Consider the following 21767-nt stretch of genomic DNA (forward strand, 5'->3'; position numbering starts at 1 on the left):
CATCTCCATTCATCACTGGGCTGTTTAATCAGCTGCCTGTCCCCAAGAAGGACCCAAAACCGCTGATAGAACACATCACACCCTCAGTCCATGTGTCCTCGCTATAGCCTTCCACCACAGCGGTGCCTTCATGCAACTCTGAGCTAACGAGAGACTGGACCCAACACTCTGGTGTTTTTTAAGGGAGGACTCAGGTGGCTGAGCGGTTAGGGAAACAAGCTTGTAATCTGAAGGTTGTCGATTCCCGGTCGTGCTACATGAAGTTGTGGCCTTGGGCAAGGCAATTCACCCTGCTTGCCTCGGGGGAATGTCCCTGTACTTACTGTAAGTCGCTCTGGATAAGAGCGTATGCTAAATGACTAAATGTAATGTCATGTTTTAAGACCGGTGTATATTGGCTCACAACTCAATAAAACATCAGCACTACAAGCATGCTGAAGGAAACTTTTTCAACTGAAAGTAATTCTGCTGATGGCAATAAACACCCGTAAGTGATCCATTAGGTGAAATTAATTTAGGTGATGATCTAGGCTTTCAATATTTTTTCATTTCTATCGAACGCTGTGTGCTAGGGGGTTCATGGTTGTAAGTGAGTACATCATCTTTTTTTGCTTATTCGACACTGAGGTAACTAAGACATCACCCCAGAGCGCCAACTTGCCCACAGCATCTAGCTGGCTAATAAAACACTGCCAGCCCTTTGCGTGGCATCATATATCACGTCTGTCAGAGGGAGACTGAAATTACCTCTACTTGTTGAGTTTAAGAGCATGCCAAGGAGAGGTTGAATGGTGGTTTTGTAGGTGGATACCCGCCCTCCGGCTCCTAAAAGACTGCCCGTAAACATGCCCCAGATTTACTAAAGCAACACGAGCCAAGTCACAAGGCAAGGGGCCACTGGGGACAAATGGGGCGGGGAAAACAGACCAGTAGAGCGAGGAGGAGGACGGGAGAGGAGAGAGACGGGGAGCGGAGGTGAAGACAAGTGGACGCTGGGTGAAGGGCAGTGCCTTGCACCACCGTTATCCATCACAGCACATTCTCACTCACACACACACACACCCTTTGCACACAAGCTCATTGGAAAGTTTAGAACGACATGCATTTACATAGTGTGTGTAGGTTGCAGGTTTAAAATCCTCCTCTGTATATTGTTTTGCATAAATTGTCAGCTAAATGAAATGACATGAATCTTCAGGTGGATTTGGCTGTAGTTCGAACCAACACGGAGTGTGTATGGTGTGTGTGTGCAGGGTGATAAATAGTGAACTGGCACAGTTAAAAAGATTTTGTCCACCATGGATGTTTGTCCCGGATCCTTCTAGTCATCCTCACCAGCCAGCCAACAGGGCTAAACACAAGTGTCTATGCAGAGGTTGCAGACCTTTGGCGGGTGGGCAAATTGGGTGAGAAGGGAGCAGTGTGTTCTGCTGTGTTCCACCTAGAGTCAGGGACGTGCACAGATTTAATAAGGAGGACTTTGAGTGACAGCTCAGTGCCAGGTCATAGAGAAAGAGAGAGAAAGAGAGAGAGTGAGAGAGAGTGAGAGAGAGAGAGAGAGAGAGAGAGAGAGAGAGAGAGAGAGAGAGAGAGAGAGAGAGAGAGAGAGAGAGAGAGAGAGAGAGAGAACAGAGAAAAGAAGCAGAACAGGAAGGTAAACATAGACAGCCATCATTCAACACCAGCAAAACAAAGGCACCTTTTAAAAGGCAATAGAAATGATCCTTATAACACCAAAATGGGTGGCTGGGAGCGAGGGGCAGCTAGTGTCTGTCCATCTGCACTGAGAAAGCTGTAGCACACAGATAAGAAGCGGAGATTGACAGTCTTTAAATCCACTGTTTGCTCTGTGAGGTGGATTATACAGCACCAGAGTTAATGGTGGCTTAGTGCCCTGACTGCATACATGCAGACACACACGCGCATACACACACCCAAGGTTGACAGGTATGAAGCAACCAAACAAAAGATGAGGTAAGACCATAAAACACTGAGGATCAAACTAAGCTCACTATAATTATCATCCTAAAGAGGCAGTTCTGGAGCGGATGGAACCTCTCCACTCTAAACAGTTGAGTGGTGAAGCAGTCTGGGGCTATTGGGTGTGTGTGTGTGATCAGGCCAGGCATGTTTTGGGGGGTGTACCCACATACTCAGTCATGGGTAAGGAGAGACTGGATATGGCAGGGATACAGATATGCACTCTGATAATGCCCTTATCTGAATCATGCTGGATCATAGTAGTGTTATGATGAAACCCACATCTTAGAGTCCTGCGTGGGTGGATGAAAGACAGGATACCCAAGGGTGAAAGATGTTGCCTAAATTGAACATGCGGCCTCCAGCTAAGTGCATCAGTAAAACAAACCGAGTTGGCATTGTTTATGGTTTACATTCACCATAATAAAGCATGCGCACAGTGCTGCTAATAAATGTGTGTCCCTCGTGGAGTGTACGTGGAGGTGTGTGTGCGTGCCTGTGCGAGCTCTTGGTGCTGGTGGTTTTCCGAGGGCTCTCACTCTGGATGAGCGTGTGCTCAAGGTCCTGGAGAGGAGTGACCACTACAGCATTAACACAGGCCCCTTCAGCCCCATCCTCTCATATCTCTTGAGAGGTCCTTGATAGGAGGAGTGCATTGGAGCCGCAACATCTCCCCGCACCAGTCTCAGTCGAAAATAACAGAGCTTACTCATGCTCTAACACACGTGTGCGGACGCTCGCACACGCCTAAAAGATAACCTCTTCACATAGAAGAGGAGGAGGTGCGTTTGTTTACATCCAGACCATACGGCGCTTCTGTCAGAGTGATGGTTCGGAGTGAGAGGACTGGATGAAATATAAATGGCTGTAGAACAAGCAAAGTATACGGCACCGGGAGTTCACACACAGGCCAAGGGAGCGGCCAAGGCAAACACTCCCTCACTCCCACCCATCAACACACGCGCGCCGCGCACATGTGTGTGGGAGGAGCAACAGGGCATCTGGAGTGCATAAACACAGCAGAGTAGGAAGACAGCCTCAGCAAGCGTCATTATGAAAGATACACAGACACCCTGTGTTTAGGGATCTGGTGGGTATGTTTTTTTTCAGTGGCCAAGAGCCATTAGGATTTTAAGACGAGACACGGCCATCACAACAGATGCTGGGTCCTGTATGCCTGTAGCTGGAGCATTGCAAAAGCAGGTATGTTATTGTTTGTCTGGAAGAAAGCCATCTCAACTCAAACAAATGTTGTTCCATTGGAGGGTGACGGAAAAGTAGTCAACCATTATGCATTGGCATCCAACACAACAGCCTCGTTGCAAAGCTGGCTCATCTCAACTGTCGTGGTGGCTTTGGGCTCTCAAACCCAGAACACCTAAGCACCCATTGTTTCCAGATTTCCCATAATGCACCTCCCTCATCTGACCACGTCCACATGTTTGTAAAGTCTCTCTGAGAGGATCTCTGTCGCAAATCAGACACAGACATGCCGACAGACACACGGACGCGTAAGAACAAGCTATAAAGCCTTTTTTTAAATGGTGAGGGTTATTGTGGGTATGTTGTCGACTATGATTTATGGCTCCTACCTGAAGCCATTTAATAAGTAGGGCTTCGCCGAAGCAGTCAAATCCATTTCAATGCAAAGTCCTTTCATCACTATATGAAAATATATGTCAGGGCAAAAGAAACTCAGTTTTACTCATGCAGTGTAATCACTGCAGACTGTATAGACACTCACTAGACTGTATTAAATGCAACGTAGCATTACATTATGATGGTTTCAAATCATTTAAATTCTCACCACTATGCAGACAAGAGAGGAATTGCAACAGTGGTATTCGGCATTGATATGTTTGAATGTGTGACCAAGCAGTTTCTTTTTCCAATCTGGCATTTCCAACCCCAAACTGTAACATTTTAGGACATACGGCATGGATTTGAATAATCCAATAAAATATACCGCAGTACTGTAATTCCATTCTATTGTTGGCCGCTTCTGCCACCCTTGCAGCCAGCCACAGACAGCTTGTCTTTCAGGATCAGCAGGCGTGTCCTTGCTGGGGTTTAGGTGAGCATCGGAGCATGTCTAAAACCTCACGAGTATCTGGCCTGACTCCCCTCTCGCTGCGCCACAATCCACAGGCAAGGTCATTGGATTTGCATGCATGAGGGAAAGCACATCATATCCAGCGAACATGGACCCAATGTGTATGCACAGCAGTGGACCGCACACTGTGCATGCAGGACATGCTTGGTCATTCGATCTTCACGCTGTAGGAGACATCCTGATTTATTTTCTTAACAATTCCAGGCCATTTCTGCATCCGTGTGAATTCCGGAGTTATCATTAGCCAGCCATCCAGTCGTCACATTACAAATACATGTCTGTGTCCAGTTTATTGCAACAGGATCTAAACGGGCATCGCTTGTGGGATAGCATGGATTAGCAGTGGCTACAGTACACATCAAGCCCGGTTGTTGAGTCCACAGCCAAGTCCCATGATCTCCTGGGCTGTCTCACTGCACACTAGAGCTATAATGAGAAGCAGACCAACATTCCCACCATAACACCCACAAAACCTCCACTCATTACGCATGGAAGATTAGCCTGCTCATTAGGAGCTGGGCTGGGGGGAGAAGTGAGGCTTTCCAGAGGGGAAAAGAACTCCCAGTTGAGGAAGGGACCCTTTTCTCTCTCGAAAGAATGCCAAGGGTCCCCTTTTCTTTTGGGACTTCACAAATGAACATGGGGCAGGAGGACGATTTCCCATTTCACATGTTGAGCCTCTGTGGGCCAGTTGGAGAATGGAATGGAATTGACATAGTACACACACACCAACGTCACTAATGATTTGCTCATGCTCTGGCTCGTCTTTACACAAAGCTGCTTGGACTGAGGGAGTAAACATTTAGGGTAGCCTGAAATCAGCATCACTAATGTTCGTCCAGGAATTTTACTGGCAAGTACATCTTAGAGAATTATATGAGACTGCCTATTTTACAGAATGTTTATCATATACATAAATATAAAACACCCACACATTTATTTACTGAAATGTATGAAACACAAAAACAGGTGGTCTGGACTGGTAAAAGGCTGACTAGTGGGAAAGGTAGATGCAACACCAACATTTAGAAAAACACCAAACATCTGACAACCTATTCATTTTACTTCACACTTACCTCATTTAGGTCTTAAATAACAATAATAATATTCTATATTCTTTCAGAGAGCATGCTTCATGCTTGTGTAAGGATCCCTCTGAATGCCATTGCCATGCTGATTTTGTAGGCTGGCAGGTGAGTGAGATAAGCCCTAAGAGCCTTTAAAGAGATAGGTACGAGCAGAGACAGGTAGACAAGGCTTTCTACACCAAGGGTGGTCATGCTTACAGTACACCCGCATACATGCTGCCTTATTAGGCTTCCAAAAACAAGAGTTGGATGATGAGCCTTTTTGTCCTGTAACAAACCCCCGAGCAAGCTCTACAGCTGTACGGTTTCACCAGTCACAGTTAAAGGTATAATAAACTACCGATATGGCTGTCTTTGTTGACATTGCCCTGAAGAGCATTTAAAACAGCCCATCAATTTACACGTTCACTCACAGCCCAACAGCTGCCTCCATTTACTCTGTTTTCCCTCGTTCGTCAAACTCACATTATACATCAATCAATTAACATAGCTGTTCCTCTTTCCTACATAAACAAGCTTGAGAGGGGAAAAACACAGAACACAGACACTTTTAAAATTACAAATACCTAATTCAAGGTTATAATATAAATGGAAAGAGCAGTCGAGTGTGTGGAATAATTATACATGATGGAGTCAGGTGCAAATAGCCCCCTCCCCACCCCCCAACGAAAAGGACCTTCTACTTTATGTGCCAGTGACGGCATTCATTAATTCCGCAGACAAATTGGTGTGCTCAACTAAGCATTATGAGAAGGCCATTAGCAGTAAGGGACAGGACAAGCATGCATGGGATGTGGAGCCAAAACAATACTTGTTATTTCACTATCCTCCAAATGCATGGTGGGAAAATAGGCTTCAAGCTGTTCCAGGTGTACTGTGTTTGTGTACCGTTTGCATAGAGTGTGTTAACCTGCCTAACAGTAATCACATGTTTATGTGTCCTGATTACGTGACCTTTGTAGTGCAACAGCCTATGGGCGTCACAAGGTCTTGAGTGCACTTCGGGACTAAGGTGTGTTTTAGTGCAGAGGCATTAGTCACCAACAGGGGCACTAACACAATAAATATTTATAGCAAATGCAAATACTGGATAAGGTTACTTACTGTAAGGGAAGCTGATACGAGGAGTGACATCATCTTCAGTGGCAGAAACTGCTCTGAGGCATCCTACCAATAGCAGCGTAGCGGCCAGGGTATACAGCCCAGCTGATGCTATTGTCTGCATGGTTCCTCTGTCCTGTTGGGTAGCACACGATGTTGCTGTTTCAGGATTCCCTGGAAGTCATTAAGCTCTTCTTTACTTCGGTGCTTATTTTCTTGCTCCTATATCTTCCTGTGGGGGGGAGGGGGGGCCAGGCAGTAGGGCGTCCTTGACTTTCTCCTCAATTGTTCTCCAATACTGGTTGGTTGTGTGGATATAGCAGATATCTGGACCCAGGGAAGGCTCTGGATGTTATCCAAATATACTTCTTCAACCTCTTTTAGTAATCCATTCAGCAACGCTGCATATCCTGTGAGATCTGCAGAGAGAAGAACATGGCATTGTAATTTGATGATTTGTCACAGTGCTGTATATTCACACATGTTCCAACTAAGAGATCAGGATGTATAGTATATGATGGGTTTCAATTTCAGCAGTAGCCAGAATGTAAATAAATATTCAAATATTCCATTTGTTGTTAGAACTCCCGTGTCATACAGTTGTTTAGTACTTAAGTACCTCTGGTAAATAAACTGCCAATTTGCTACAGAAGTCCTGTTTAATTAGACTGCCAAAAAACCTTCATACGATATCATTGAGAAGATGACATGGCAGTGTTGGCTCTCATTTGCAGAGACATGGCAGGGAAATTAAAGAGCCAACCAACCATCTAGACAAGACTCTGTAATTTATCTCAAAGACACAGACTGAACACAGCTGCTTGAGTTTTATTGCCCTCGATATGTGAGAGCCAGAACATGTACTGTAGATGCTGAGCTCAGAGCTTCTTGAAAAATGTTTATTTAAAAACTTCAAACAGATATTGCCCATCTGTCCCAATGTTGTCTTTGAAATATATCAGGTTGCCCATTGTACTCCTTTGAGCGTTATAAAAAAGGTAAAGCAGCTAACCCACTTAAAAAATAAATTGGTGATATGTCACACAAAAGATTTTAAAAACAGGTCATTCTGTTTTATAACATTGTTGCAGGTGGAACCACTAGAATGGGATATTCTTGTGAAGCAGGAGACACAATGTAACAGAAGAACTCTTTGAGTACCGTCTTTCTAAGAGACGGATGTCCAGAACTCCCTTCCCTTGAGTCAGCTACACCCCCTTCTCTAACTTCAATGTCCTCTGCCTCTTTCCGAGAATCGCATAGGTAATTACGCTTTGTAAGTAAAGACAGTGCTATCTGCATGTGAGGTAATGACATCACTACAACACCTACAAAGACCTCATTTAAATGTTTATGGTCTCGAAAAAGCCAATGACAACACAGGACTCCACTGTTGGCTGTCCCTGACTGTATGGTGAGTCCTTAGGGGACATCCAAAAATGTAAACAACCTTGAAACACTGGAGAAACCAGGACAGAGGATTTATGACACTGTCCCCACATTCCCAGTCGGGCTGGCTGAGTGACTGACTGAGTAACTGGCTCACTGGGTGACTGGCCGGCTGGGTGACTGTCTCAATGATGGGAGCCAGGCCGTCTTGCTGTGGGCAGTGTTGTACACTGAGCAGGGGTCGCTCTGGTTCACACACCTTGTCAGTCACTCAGCTGGTTCCCATGGTAATGCAAAGACTCTCCTATCACCTCTCTGGTCACACCTCGGCCCATGTAAACACCATCTTACACCGTTTCTCCAGGCTAGGCTCTGGTTTCTGGTTCTCTCCCCTACCCTAGTCTGGCCACTGTCCTCTTGGATGAACTGGCTGTAAGCCAGTGAGTGTCACCCGGCAGCACTTTCACGTAAGCAGACTGTGATTCCCACTCTGATCCAGTGAGGCACCAGGGGACTGATGATAGGATCCATGTATCCCCCCCCCCCGCCCCCTCGATGGCTCGGTGTGGGTCCAGCAGCAGCTCCAGCCCAGGGGAGGAAGGAGGTGGGGGAAGGGAATGGGACAAGGACTAGCCTTGCAAGGCAGCTCAGTGTGCGTCACACCAGCCCTCCCTGTTCCCAGGACACAGACTTACATAACCCAGTTTGTTCAAGTTTCAAGCCAGGTTTTAAGGAGTTTTTAAGGCTTGTCTCTGAGGGGTAAGTGATGGGGTATGGGGCCTGAACAAGCTAAGTGTTGATGTAAGAGCTTTATAAAAATTGACTTTATTACTAGTATCAGTACTGACGGTTTTACTGATACAAAATATCACTAAGTGCAATTATTTCAGACAAAATCTTGCAAGATCTTTGATCAAGAACTGATCACCTAATGACTATGATATCCTCTATTACAATCATCATCATCAAATAGAAAACATACATTTACTAAGAAGATCCACACATTCAGGTTCTCTAAATGTACCTTTTCTGCCTTGTGTGAACTCTATTTTATTTAGTCGCAGACACTTGAAACGCTTAATAATAAATGAAAGATATTTCAGTATAAACAGCCCCCGCAGCAGTTTGGGAAACACTCAGTCTCACGGGAATCCAAACCATTTGATGACTCATGATAAAGATGCCTCAGGTTTACATTACAGACCCGATCACCGGCAGGGGTGGAGTGGGCACTCACGACTCTCAGGTATGATCACAGGCCTGTTGCTAGATGTGACACCAGGGGGGCTGTCAACAGTCCTAGTGAAAACTCACTGGTCAATAACTAACAAAGTCAACCCATTTTTCTCGAATAATGACTCACATCCAACACCACCCACACATCACTTCAAAACAACAGTTCCTACGGCATGGAGGATCTCTCTGGCCCAGCACCTATCTGCTTAGCCAGGAGTGGGCCTCATTTCTGTGGAGGGCCAATATGGTACCATGTTGCTTGAGGGTACAGCCTCATTAACCATTTGACCTTCTCCCCTGAGATTCCCTACTAATACCAGCATCTGTTGGAGGAGGAGCTCCTGAGGAGGAGCATTAGACACATTAGGCCATACTTAAATGGGTGGTTGTAAGTTCACTAAAGAGTGAGCGGTCAGAGTGCCAACCAAGTAGGACGTCTTTAACGCCACAGACATAAATTGACTCCATGCTACACCTGGTGCTACCAAATATTTTGTGACTTATCTCTTGATTAGTCTTTGACTTCTCTAAAACACTTGTGAGAATAATCAGCTGTTCGCCTGGACTTTGTGGTGAGTACGTCTATGAAACTGGGGCTGGAAGACAGATAAGGCTATTTGGTGTCAACACAATTGACACTGATTGAAGTTCCTAAAGATAGAAGAAACGTTTTGTCTAACGTCAAGAGACACACACGAAAGTAGGAAGTGTCCGCCATAGAAATTGGTTCTTGGCATTTTACCATCCTCTCCTACATCCCCCAAAGACAGCCAGGAGCCACATCCAAGGTAACCTGGAGGATAAGTCAAAGTGCTCACCTCATGCCTGGTTCTTTGCGGAGGAAACCTTTCTGATCACGGGGCGAGCATGTAAACTCCACACACAAAGGGCCGGGAAACAGCCAACCTGAGCGCCAGACAGTGCGCCTCAAAGGAATCAAACCCAGAACTTTCTTCCTTTGAGTCGACAGTGCAAGGTACTGAGTAAGCAGACCACACTAATAAGTACGAGAGAGGAGCGTTCCAGTGAGGTTAACGTGGGAGGGTTAAACAGTTATTTACATACAGACATAGATCCCTCTCTAGGAAGATATATTGGACTGAGCTGGGCAGACAAACCCACAGCAGGCTAGTATAGCGGCAGCAGGGTCTTTAGTCTGATCTAGTAGCTCACGCTACAGACTTCCCACATATCTGTGGACTGGAATGGGAGGGCAGAGAAGAGACTGCAGATACAGTGTACCAAGCACCAACGCAGAATCCTGAATCATTCAGGACTTGGTTAAAAATAAACAGAGAACTCCCTTCAGCAGCAGATTCAGCATGTGTTTCCCAAGCTGGCAAAGCTCATAGTACATTCATCACACTGGATCTTAAAGACATCCAACAATTCCAAAGCATGAATCAGCAACATACAGAGAGAATATGGGCCGATGATGATGATGCATTCAACAATGACGATTCACTGTCAACATCTTACACATTGCAGCCTACCATAAAATCTCAGTAACTCCAAAACAAAGTCTAATGGTATAACAGGGTGCAAGTAGGCAACATCAACCAAGGTGCTTATATATAGGTCACGTTGTTTAGATTGTAGATGACGCCAGTAACCCGTCTCCAGGATATCTTCTCAAAGCCCTCCTACTCTAGTCACAAGTCTGGTTGCCAACATCATCATTTTGTACTAAATAGGGGAGTCAAATTCCCCGCCGTGCCAAATGACGTTGTGTCCTTGGGCAAGGCACTTCACCCTACTTTCCTCGGAGGAAATGTCCCTTTACTTACTGTAAGTCGCTTTGGATAAGAGCGTCTGCTAAATGACTAAATGTAAATGTAAATAGATGCATCCATAGGAGCCTGTACATTTTTGTTCCAGCAGCAGAATTTCCGTTTGGCTAAACATGCGAGTTGGATAAACTCTGGAAATCACTTCAGCAGTAAGGAATGGAGAAAAACAATACCGCAAGTGAAACTGAACATCACAGGAACTTTCATAAGCCATAACTAATGTTATTTCTTTGTTCTGTAATTTGAATTCAACCCTCCAGGTAAGACTGCTCAATCTTGGCTACAGTCTCCATATAAAAAAACAATAGACAGGGTTTGAACTCCTGGTAGTGGAAACCTTCTCAACAAAAACCCAAACCAGCCTTTATAACAGAGTCCAGCTGCTCAATTCAGATTCAGGAAGCCTGCAGGCGCAATGGCTATGAATGGCAAGTCTGCAGGCTTGCCATTAAAGCATAAAAACTGGACTTGAATGCTGACCAGTTGGTATTGATTCTAATTAATTATTTTACTCTTAACGGAACAGCTAATGATTCAAAGTCATGTGTGGGATTATTTCAATTCAACTGGATTGAAAGTAACCTGCACTGACACACCTGGCATCTTATTTTCACAGCTTTGAATCAAAACACATGCCATATGAACATGCATCATCAATTTACCTGTACTGATCAGGGTTATGTATTGATAAGACATCAATGGTAATGGCCCCAAACATCCCTCAATCCATTCTTCCATGCCATATTAGCATTACACCCCCGAGGAACTAAAGACTTGTCACATAAAATGTTATATCCTCCTATGCGGATACTGCAGATAAGTTTGCTACACTTAATTTGATCAAATCCCTGAAGGCATTACCCTGAGACTGCATCAACTACAGGTCCCAAAGCTAAATAGAGGATTCATCCTTCACTTTGGTCTTTTTTCTATTCTAATGCTAATATCGTGCTAGGAGGAGCATTGGATGAGGCCTAATTGGCTTTCCATGAATACCACCTATCAGCATATACTTGTTCTAATGGTTTGATTATGTTTTCATGAAATACTTCATGTCCAGCAGTATGATTTGGCTATCTTTCATAAAAGCCAAGCCTCAACTGACATTCGCATTGTTACAATGTTGTTATTTCATCAGCATACCTTTTTGTTAAGACACTCACTGAATAATTAAACTAACTTAATGTTTAAAACCTCCTCACACACTGGTTTAACATGAGCAAATATTCAAAATCTTTGAACATACGTTTACTGTACACGTGGACCAGCTGCAGTCTGAGTAATTATCCTTTCAAATGTGTCAAAGTAGCAGGGCTGGAAGAAGAGATAAGTGCTGAAAAAAGAGCTTGGGTCACCGCTTTGCCTCTGATATTGACTTGCCCTTGCTTCAAATTATTCAAGACTGATGGATACCTGTGGGAGACCACTTCTGGAAAAACCTTGCATGGCTTCAATAATGAGCCACGTATGTCACTCAGAATTATAGGAAGGCAGTGTTCCAAACATGGCGCCGGTGTAGTTACTGTGGGCCCCAGTGTGGACTTCATAACTGGAAGACAAGTGTGCTATCATGTTATTTCCCTTTTCATGAAAAAACGAATGATTTCCTATCTATACTATAATTCCAGGAATCTGTGTGTATGTCACCGACATCTTAATCATTGACTGGATCACAGGTACTGGGTACTAGTCCTCTTAAATTATCCATTTTTGACAAGTCAATTGAATGGAAAATAGATTACACTGATCTCCAATTGTTTACTGTTGGTTACTCAACTGTCAAGTCCTTTAGGCTTTTAACCTTCTGACCTGTAGAATACGAAATGGATTTACCAATAGTGATAAAGGCAAATTACATGGTAAGATTACTGAACAAAACACCAGATTTAGTTTGACTATTTCCTCATGTTGAACAGAATGCTTACCCCTTGTTTAGCAGCTTCTGTGATACAGGTATTACATTATTCACCAGGCCTTCCAAGTTACTCCATATGTTTTTAACTCTGATGTCTAGGTAAATCTTATCAAAGCTGCCCCCGACAAACCAAGACAAACCATGTTTTCAACTTTGGGTGATGATGACGCTGCTGTCCATGAGTAACCCAAGTCCTTCTGTGTCAAAGGATGTTTATGGCCGTGCAAAGACACAATGATAGCCTCCTGGTTTCTGAGTCATGCAACATTAGTCTCACTGTTAATCCAGTAATTACACAATCCAGTCCAAAGACTTTCTGTTAGTAGGCTATTCTCATGAATTAAACATGAAGTTGGGAAGCACAATTAATCCCTGTGGCTTATCCTTTTTGAGGGCTCATTTCGGTATACGACAAGACAAGCAGAGCAAAAGGCTCTCTCTCTCACTCTCTCTCGAGAAAATGTGTATCAGATTACTTTATTTTTCAAATTCCTAATTTTTACAACATCTTTACTTGAAATCAGGTAAAATATGGTACCTTAAATACTGAAGACTACAACCACAACTACGTCCAACCACAAACTTTACATATTGAATGTGGTATGGTGTTACAAGTTGTCAGATAATTGTTTGTCAGTTGTGGTTTCAAGGCAATTGGATGTTTACACCTGGCAAACATGTCTGGTCTTTAAAGCACAGGCTTTTACTTTGCTTTGTGTCAGGTAAGGTTTCTGTGTTGTTCCGAGTGGTCACAGCCAATATAGGAAGTCATATGTCAACACTGGCCTCCCCTGGGGAATAAATCATGCTGATGGGGTGGATGTTAAGAACAGAGCATATAAATGACATGTTACACGGATGGAAAATGTCCCATTACAACAAAGATGTTTGGGAAAAATATGTGTGAGCATATAGTACGTTTACAGTTCAAATAAAGCTTTTTGAGCTTTACCTGAATACTTAAATTATTGTGTCACTCAGCTTGTTGTGTTGCCATGTAGTCAGAAGGCTTTATAACCATGTCAACATGGTTCTATTTTGTTACTTCCTCTCCTAGGTTGCATCTTGAGACCTCAAAGCATTCAATACAATAACATTCTATATCACGTCCACTAAAATATAATCAGAAGTAACTTCACATCAAAAAAGACTCCAGAAATCTGAAATGAGTTCCTGACAGCATCAGAGTGTGTATTTTTCGTCTACATTTCCCCTAAAACAGTAAGGGGAAATGTTTAGTAAAATAACTTTACATTGGGGATTTTGCACAGAGGACCTATTTCGTGATAGATTTTCAACTCGGATGGATTCCTTAGTGGCCTCTTGCAAATCAGAGCAGAGGCCTTTTCTTAGGAGCAAGTTGGGAACAATAGGGAGGCCGCAGGGATGAGGATGAAACTGGGATAAGAGAAATGAATGTGAGACTCATCTCTACTGTCCCCGAGACAGTGCCTGTCCTCAAAGACCCCCCCCCCTGCCCACTATCTAAACCACAGCAGGACATGACCAACCTTCCTAGACAACTTGTGACTCACACTGACTGTTAATAGCCTCTCAACTGGCCCAATCCCACAAACAAAGACCTGAACAGCCATGAAGGAGACAGCTGGCCCACCTTTGGTGAACTAAAAAGTTTACCATTACCTTGTAAAAGAGCATGGTGTAAATCATAGCAGGTAATTTGTTAAAAAGCTATCAAAAGTCAACCTCTGCAAATGTATGATAAAAGGTTTTGGGGGGTGATATTTAGGACCTGATTATTTTACTATACTCATTTATTTTGGGGTGTTCCTACCATCTATTTTACTTAGTTTAATTCCAACAAGAGATATTTTACTTATTTTGTGCTCTTAGTCCTCTCAATTATGGAGGCACTGTCTGGCTTGAATCCAAGGTGATAGCAGATTCCCACATCTTGACAAGTGTATGGGAAAACAGTGAAGGGCCTCTTCGTCTCCTAAGACCAAGTTTGCAAAGTTCCCATCATTGCATGCAACTACAGTCTACTCCCTCCAGGCCTATGGTTAACCTTTTGGGTGAGTAGTGGCTGAAGGTCTCCCCTCCCCCATTTCCCCTCAGCCCAAAGTCTTGCCACAGCCCCTCCACATGCTGACCATCCGTCTGAAGAGGGTGGAGTGTGTGTGTGTGTGTGTGTATGTGTGTGTGTGTGGGGGGGTGTTTGTGTGGGTGTGTATACAAGTACTGTATGTGTGGAGAGAGGTTAAACATTGTGTGTTAACAACACAGTGAGAGAAAATATTTGATGTGACACATCCTGGCAAGGGCCATTTCTTACGTTGGGTAAGTAGTTTGTCCATTGTGTATTTTTTATTTATTTTTAAAGTTACTAACAATAACACAATTGATTAACTTAAAATATTTAATTGCTTTCTGGTCTCACTAGAAACAAGATTTTCCTGCAACATCTAGGCTACTTGAATAGATCTCCATCCGACTGAGAATAACATTAAAGGACCGAGTCCTCAAACGTGCCACTGTTGATCCTTTACACTGGATGCAAATGACCACTGTTTTCCCGGACGAGAAGAACAAGTAAAGTGGCGCATGTCCATCTGGCTTTTCCCCTCCCCAAATTACACCTACACATCACCCCTACTGTTAAACAAATGGACACATTTGCTAATTTTTTTTGTATTGCATTTGTTGTTAACATCATTTGACAGAGACAAATACCGAGTTTTTTTTGTACCGATATTTATAGATAATAGGTTTATTTTCCAGGCGGTTAGCTAAACAGCTACATCGTCTGAGACGTCCACTAAAAAAGCCCGTGCCCCCTCAATACACCCGCCCCAGGTTGAGCAACATCATCGGTAGAGGGCTTTGCTCGCAATGCTGCGGCCAATTTTAGTAGGCTACTGCTTCACTATACTGTTGTGAAAACAACGTACACAAATTAAAACCAATAAGCAACACATGATAAAGCATCCGAAGCGCTACTTTACTACTTTAAACGCGGTTTTCTTCTCCATAAAACCTGAAAAGAACAGGTTTGTTTAGAACGTGAATAACACTTACCTAATTTAAATAAAATAGCTTCCCGCAATATTCAAACTCTGGAAATGTGTTTCAATAAATCTCTCAAAAACAATTAACAGTTTTGGCGTTAAAAAGTATCCCCAAGGTAAGCCGCAAAACAAATGCTCCAATACCACGTAAAAGTTCAGCACATGCCTACAGTGTTCGTGTTAGTCAGAGTACTACAACCTACCGCCCCCAACTACTCAACAAATCTGGAAACTTTGGTCCCTCCCTTCACACTCGCTCAGTTTATATTATAATTGAGCAACAAGCTGGCGTTTTCCAGAATTGTCAGAGAACGAGTTCAATATTTTATTCTCAGTATTATACGCTAGACTAGAGGATGCTTGCTGTTAATAATTATTTAGAGACGTCCCTTTTAGGTACAAATGTGAGAACACACTGTAACAGAGCTCTGCATCTTTTTCATCAAAAGCAAGACAACCATTGGGGAACAGTTGTGAGCATCCACCACAATTGTATAAGGGATTATGAACAAAGCCACAGTCTGGAACACAACTGGACTCGGCCATTCATGTAATCTCTTTGTGCCGATGAAAGGAAAAGGGAATGGAGGACTTTGGTAATTAAGTATTTTTTGAAGGGTTGGACCATATAGATAACTACTGACCTCAGGAGTCTTTCCCTGAATCAAGGGAACTTTTGCCACTGTCAAACATCTATCTATCATCTTAAATGTACGAATATAACAAATTAAAAACGTTTTTTTACCAAACAAACAAGTCACCTGGTAAATTCCACTGGTACTAGTAAGTTTGAACCCAAAAGCACAACAAATAAAAGAGACAAAGTTGCTTGAAGAGTTCAGTTTGTCAACCAGCTAGGTCAAAGCTAGGGGATCAGTCAATCAGGCAATCAAATCCGATGGGGGGCAGGAAGCAAGCAAGCATGGCCAAAAACATGCAAATATGGAAAAGCAGGAACCATAAATACTGGAAAACTCAGCAAAAGACAATCTGGCAGAGTAGCCTACAAAGGTAATGGACTGATATACTTGCTGAGGGACAACAAGGAAATAAGTTGCAGGTGAAACCAAAACAGTTATCAAAATCAGAAGGGATTTTATTTGCCATGAATGTTTGCACAAACAAGGAATGTACTTTGGCAGGGAGGTGTTATTATTAGGTGTTATATATTTGGCAGGGAGGGAGGTATTACATGGCAAGAGGGAGTGGCAGGATTTTAAATAAAAGCAGTTAGTGACATTGCATGAGAAGAAAAACCTGATGAGAGAAACTAAGAGTTAGTGGGGTTCATGACACACTCTAATAAAAAGCTGTATATCTCAAAGCCAGAAAGCACAACTGGAGTGGAAGAGATAACACGGTAATTGGCGCCCTGTCCTATTTTCCATAACAGACTTCAACAGATTGGCAAATATCTTGCCTGTGACTTCTGAACATCAAGATGACAGTTACAAGACCGTCCCCAGAATTATATTTCTTTTAAGTTGTCATTTAGTGACTGGTTATACGTGGCTGTGTCTGAGACTGAGCAGAGGCCAGTCTCGGACTCTGTTTACTTCTCTCTCTGGGAAGTAAACAGAGATTGGTGGGGGTTGAACTGACAGGGCCTCTCCCTCTCTGAGTATGTCCTTTCTAGGACACAAACCAAATCAAAGTTTCTCCCCTTTATCTGCCAAGGGCACAGTAATCCTCAAAATTGAATCACGGATTACTTCTAGGAAGATTATAATCACCCAACTTCTGCACAAGTCAGGCTTGAAACAACAGGGGGTGGATGAGCTACTAAGGGGAATTAATTATTTCATGTGGGAGGATATTTCCTCTTTAGTCCTCGATTGTTTTCTTTTTTAAATCTTTGGACTGAATCAAGTTTCCTGCACTTCCCCAAAAAGAACATTATGAATTCACAGTACACCTGAGCCCATCACTCAAGGCAAATTACAAACCATTAATACACTGTCACATGGTGTAAATCATTGTTTGATAATGTTAATCAGTCCCAAAAAGTTAAAATAGGCATTTTCAATTGGACAATAAGAAGATTCGTAACACTCATCATCCAGTTGTTTGAATAAGTGTGTAAAAAAATACTTTCATCCTTCAGGATTTATAAAAAGGACCTTTTTCTATTTAGACGATTTGATGCAAGTCCCAGTAGATGAATACAAATTCAACACTTTAATTCATGCTAAGATACAAAATAAAACTCCCCAATTTTAGTTTATTTGGATAATTATAACATCATCCTTAGTTACCGCTTTGCTTTGGGAAGTGGCGTGATATAAATGAAGTGGTATCTGGAGTGCATCTCATGTAAATCAGAATTGTTCTCATTGTGCCACAAATAAATCATATTTTTATTAAATTTGAAGTGAACCTTAATAAGAAATTACTTTCAACAGCATTAGTGGTAGTGAATGTGTAGTTCCCGAATAAATTATATAATTACATTGTATTCAAACGGTTTTACATTCATCCACCATACTACATACAATCAGTATAAGGTGAAGGGCAGCAATGCAGCTGAAATGCAATATCCCTGAGACTCGTTATGGTGACATTTTAAGATATGCTTCAGTTAAAACAGTAATAGAAAAGCCTGCATTACATCTTGAAAGTTCCAAAGCAGCCCAGAGGAAATGTTTTGATAGAAGTGACACAATGTAAGATGAGTTCAAACTTGACAATTCTTTATCTGCATTAAAGAGGTCTATTCAAATCTGTGCGTCTCAATTTATGTCCTCAATTTGTCTTATAACGAGTATTGTCTTATAATGTGCATCCTACACCGTACTCAAGTACCTTTACACTGGACATAGGCACCTTCCCTATTTAGATAGATATATTTTGTTTCTAATCAGCCAACAGTTAATAGTCTGTCTGGGCAATCTTTTTAATGCACCATAGCACAGCCAGATTTATATACACATTTCAATAATATCTCAACTCAGCATATTAAACAATCAGATCATATTACTTGGGCCATTATCTACTTATAGTAGCCTGGAATAGCAATGCCCCATATTCAATAAGTCATACAGAGCCCTCAGCTGTTCTTGGTATATACCCTTTCTGGCCAGGCTTGTGTTTTGTATGCAGCCAGTGCACAGAAATGCATAAATCAGATTCCTCCACTACAGATGGCACCTCATGTCCATATCAAAGAGTTCAGCAATGGCTTCTCTGGTTTCCCCCTCCTCTCCTGGTCCCCAAGTGCTGAGGTATCTGATTGGTGTACTTCCCCACTATCAGTGAAAGTAATTAAACTGACAATGGACAATGCAGAAGCAACGACATGCTCCTCTCTCCATTATGACACGTCCCACCAGCTTTTATGTTGAGACCAATCTCAGTCATCTCCTACTGGAGCAGATTGGGGGAAGGGGTAGATGTCTATTGTTACTGTAATACGGATGTAATGTTGTGAAATGTGTCTGCATTTAGGCGTGCTTAGGATACAGTTTCTGTAGAGAATTGTATTGAGATATTGGGTTGCATGTAGACAGCAGTTTGCAGAATGATGTTGCTTCTGGTCAATAAATGGATTCCATTGTCTGCTCCCTCACACGTGCTTGTCTGTCATTTGGAAGGATATTGTCTCATTAAAGGGCATGCGTGACATGCAGCAAACAGTAGACCCCAGACATCCAACACTTTGGAGTGCGCCTAGAAAACCCTTCCAATCGTCGGTTGATCCACCTTAGATAGAGCAAATATTTGCCCTTAAAACTGTATATTTGACTTCTTCCCCTGATAACATGATGCCCAAACTAACTAATTATATCTGAATCAGAGTTGTGTCCCAGCTATGGGTAAACAGGAATGTGTCCAATTGTAGTGGAATTTGAACAGGCAAAAATCAATAGTGAGCCTATCTCTACTGCCTATCTGTGACCCTCACTTCAACCCCTGGGACCAATGTGATGCTAAATAGTCAATAAGAACTAGACCTGCTCTGGACTTCCTGCTTAGATGTTGTGTGGTGGTGGCTTTGTCTAGACTAATTACTTTCCTATTAAGATAACAAAAAGGAAAAACACTTTAACAGTCTTGAGGGGCCATACTTATAAATTTAGAAATTTCTCAGTAAAGATTAGCATTTATCAGCACATTTACTTAAACTTAATGTGACGAACTCCAAGGAGCTGGAATGAGGCTAGTAGATTAATAAAAACTCATCAGGATAACCTCATATGGAAATTGAGGAAACACTGGTATTAACTGAGTTCAAAGTCAAAGTGTTGTTGCTTGGTAATTTGTAAAACAGCATGCAAATCATCTAGCTTGAAATAAATGGTTTGTTTTGCCATGTTTGATTGATGTATGATTATGTTTTTGATGGCTTATGCCTCGCCAGAGATGGCATAGGATGTTTGTATTACAAAACACATTAATTCAATTTCCAACATCCCAAATCCAGAAATGAAACCAGTGGGATGCATACTTTATCCACAGATAACAGGATGTTTCCTATTGAACAACAAACTCACAAAAAATACTCTAGTATACTAAATACAAAACATCTGGATGAATTAGTCATGACAAAGTCCACATGTGGAGCAGACAAACCATATTAAATATTAATATTTCAACCCATATACTATAAAAGGTTAGGCTGCAGTGCAGTGCAATGCAATGCATCAGAAAAACACATTTGTCCTGCCCCAGACTAAAATGGCATCAGTGACTCCATTCTTCAATTCCATTATTGTGCATGTGTCATTTAGCAGTCAAAAGCCTTGAAAATAATATAATTACTCCTCTTATTAGATTCAATATCATTGAGCCATGCAATAAGAGACACCAGTGTACATCATGGAGACCAAAAACCCTGCCACCATCCAAATGATACAGGCACACAGACATGCACATGAGGGCATTCTATATATACACCCTATGTCTTAACTGACACAACAAGAGCAATCTATACCCACATAATGAGACTGTCAGAGCTCTTGTGCAGGCAGTATATTCTCTCCACACACCCAGCCAAAGTCAGACAAAACTAGGGGCAAGGATCTTTTTCATTCTGACAGGAAAACATTGCAGCAGCAATCCTTCAGTTTGACATTCATATGATTCCACTTAAAAGCTGTCTCAGAAAATCTTTCTGTCACCGGCATGCCCTGTGACAGATATTCTTCACATCAACATTAACTGTTCTTCAAAACAGATAACAAACCCTTGAGCAGACTTCCTGAGCTGATAGTAAGCAAGTGTGGGCAGCCACACACACCTCACCATGGTTACCAACACCTTACTACAAGAGAAAGAGTAGCCGGCAGAATGCATTCTATTGCCATGGCACCCAGCACTGGGGTGACGGGAATCTAAACCTGAACACACGTTTTACACAATTTGATTTTCAACCTTACCGTTCACAGAGACGTCCTTCAGGATTCACTAGCAGTTCCTCCCGGTGCCAGTTCAGCATAGCTTCTCACAGGATGCATCCTTTTGTCTTGTTGTAAGCAGTGACTGATCAGAACAGAGGAGGGACTTACCATGCTCCACGCAGCGGAGATGGCAGGTAGAGTGAGCAGCGGCAGCAAGGGCTAGAGGAATCCCCCAGTAGCGTGTCTATCTGTGCATGACTGTGTGTGTGTATGTGAGAGAGATAAAGAGTGCGCGTGCATGCATGCGTGTGTAGAGTCAGGGCTGGTACAGCAGATGCGGACAGTGCTTACCAATGCGGATGGAGAGGGACGAGAGAAGGACGAGAGTAGAAAAAGAGGAGGGGAGAGCAGTGCGTGTGTGTGTGTGTCAAAGAGAGAGAGAAATAGTCAGATATCAGAAGAGGGGTAGGGTCTCTTGCAGGAGCCTTGCAGCATGACATCATGGGCTGCTCCTGCAAAACGGTAGGCTTGTGGGGGTGGGCTAGGCTAGCCTGGGGGAAGGGGGAGGAGAGTCTTCGAGCAACGCTGTGTGCGTTTGTGTGTGTGGCTGTGTGTGTTTTTGTGCTGCCAACCACAAGATGATTATAGTGTAGCCGATTACTGCAGACGGTGTTGTCATGGTGAATGCTACTGGGACTGTATGTGTGTCTGGGTCTGTATATGTGTGTTTGTATGCATGCACATGTACGCATACCTATCTCTCTACAATAAATTAATATTGTATTGCTAT

General features: G+C 42.8%; 1 protein-coding gene across 1 annotated transcript in view; it reads right to left on the reverse strand.

Annotated features, from left to right (window-relative positions):
* sema4bb (sema domain, immunoglobulin domain (Ig), transmembrane domain (TM) and short cytoplasmic domain, (semaphorin) 4Bb) overlaps window positions 1–15860 on the reverse strand; it is a 32476-nt gene extending 16616 nt beyond the window's left edge. Inside the window, exons 1-2 of the mRNA XM_084682927.1 lie at window positions 15652–15860; window positions 6286–6701 (exon numbers count right to left, since the gene is read on the reverse strand). Coding sequence (XP_084539053.1) covers window positions 6286–6406 — 121 coding nt within the window. The 5' untranslated portion in view covers window positions 6407–6701; window positions 15652–15860. The remainder of the gene's footprint in view (window positions 1–6285; window positions 6702–15651) is intronic.
* Between the last annotated feature and the right edge of the window lie 5907 nt (window positions 15861–21767).

Source organism: Hypomesus nipponensis, chromosome 19 (assembly GCF_054491055.1).
Source record: "Hypomesus nipponensis isolate SF chromosome 19, ASM5449105v1, whole genome shotgun sequence".
In the NCBI taxonomy this organism is placed as follows: Eukaryota; Metazoa; Chordata; class Actinopteri; order Osmeriformes; family Osmeridae; genus Hypomesus; species Hypomesus nipponensis.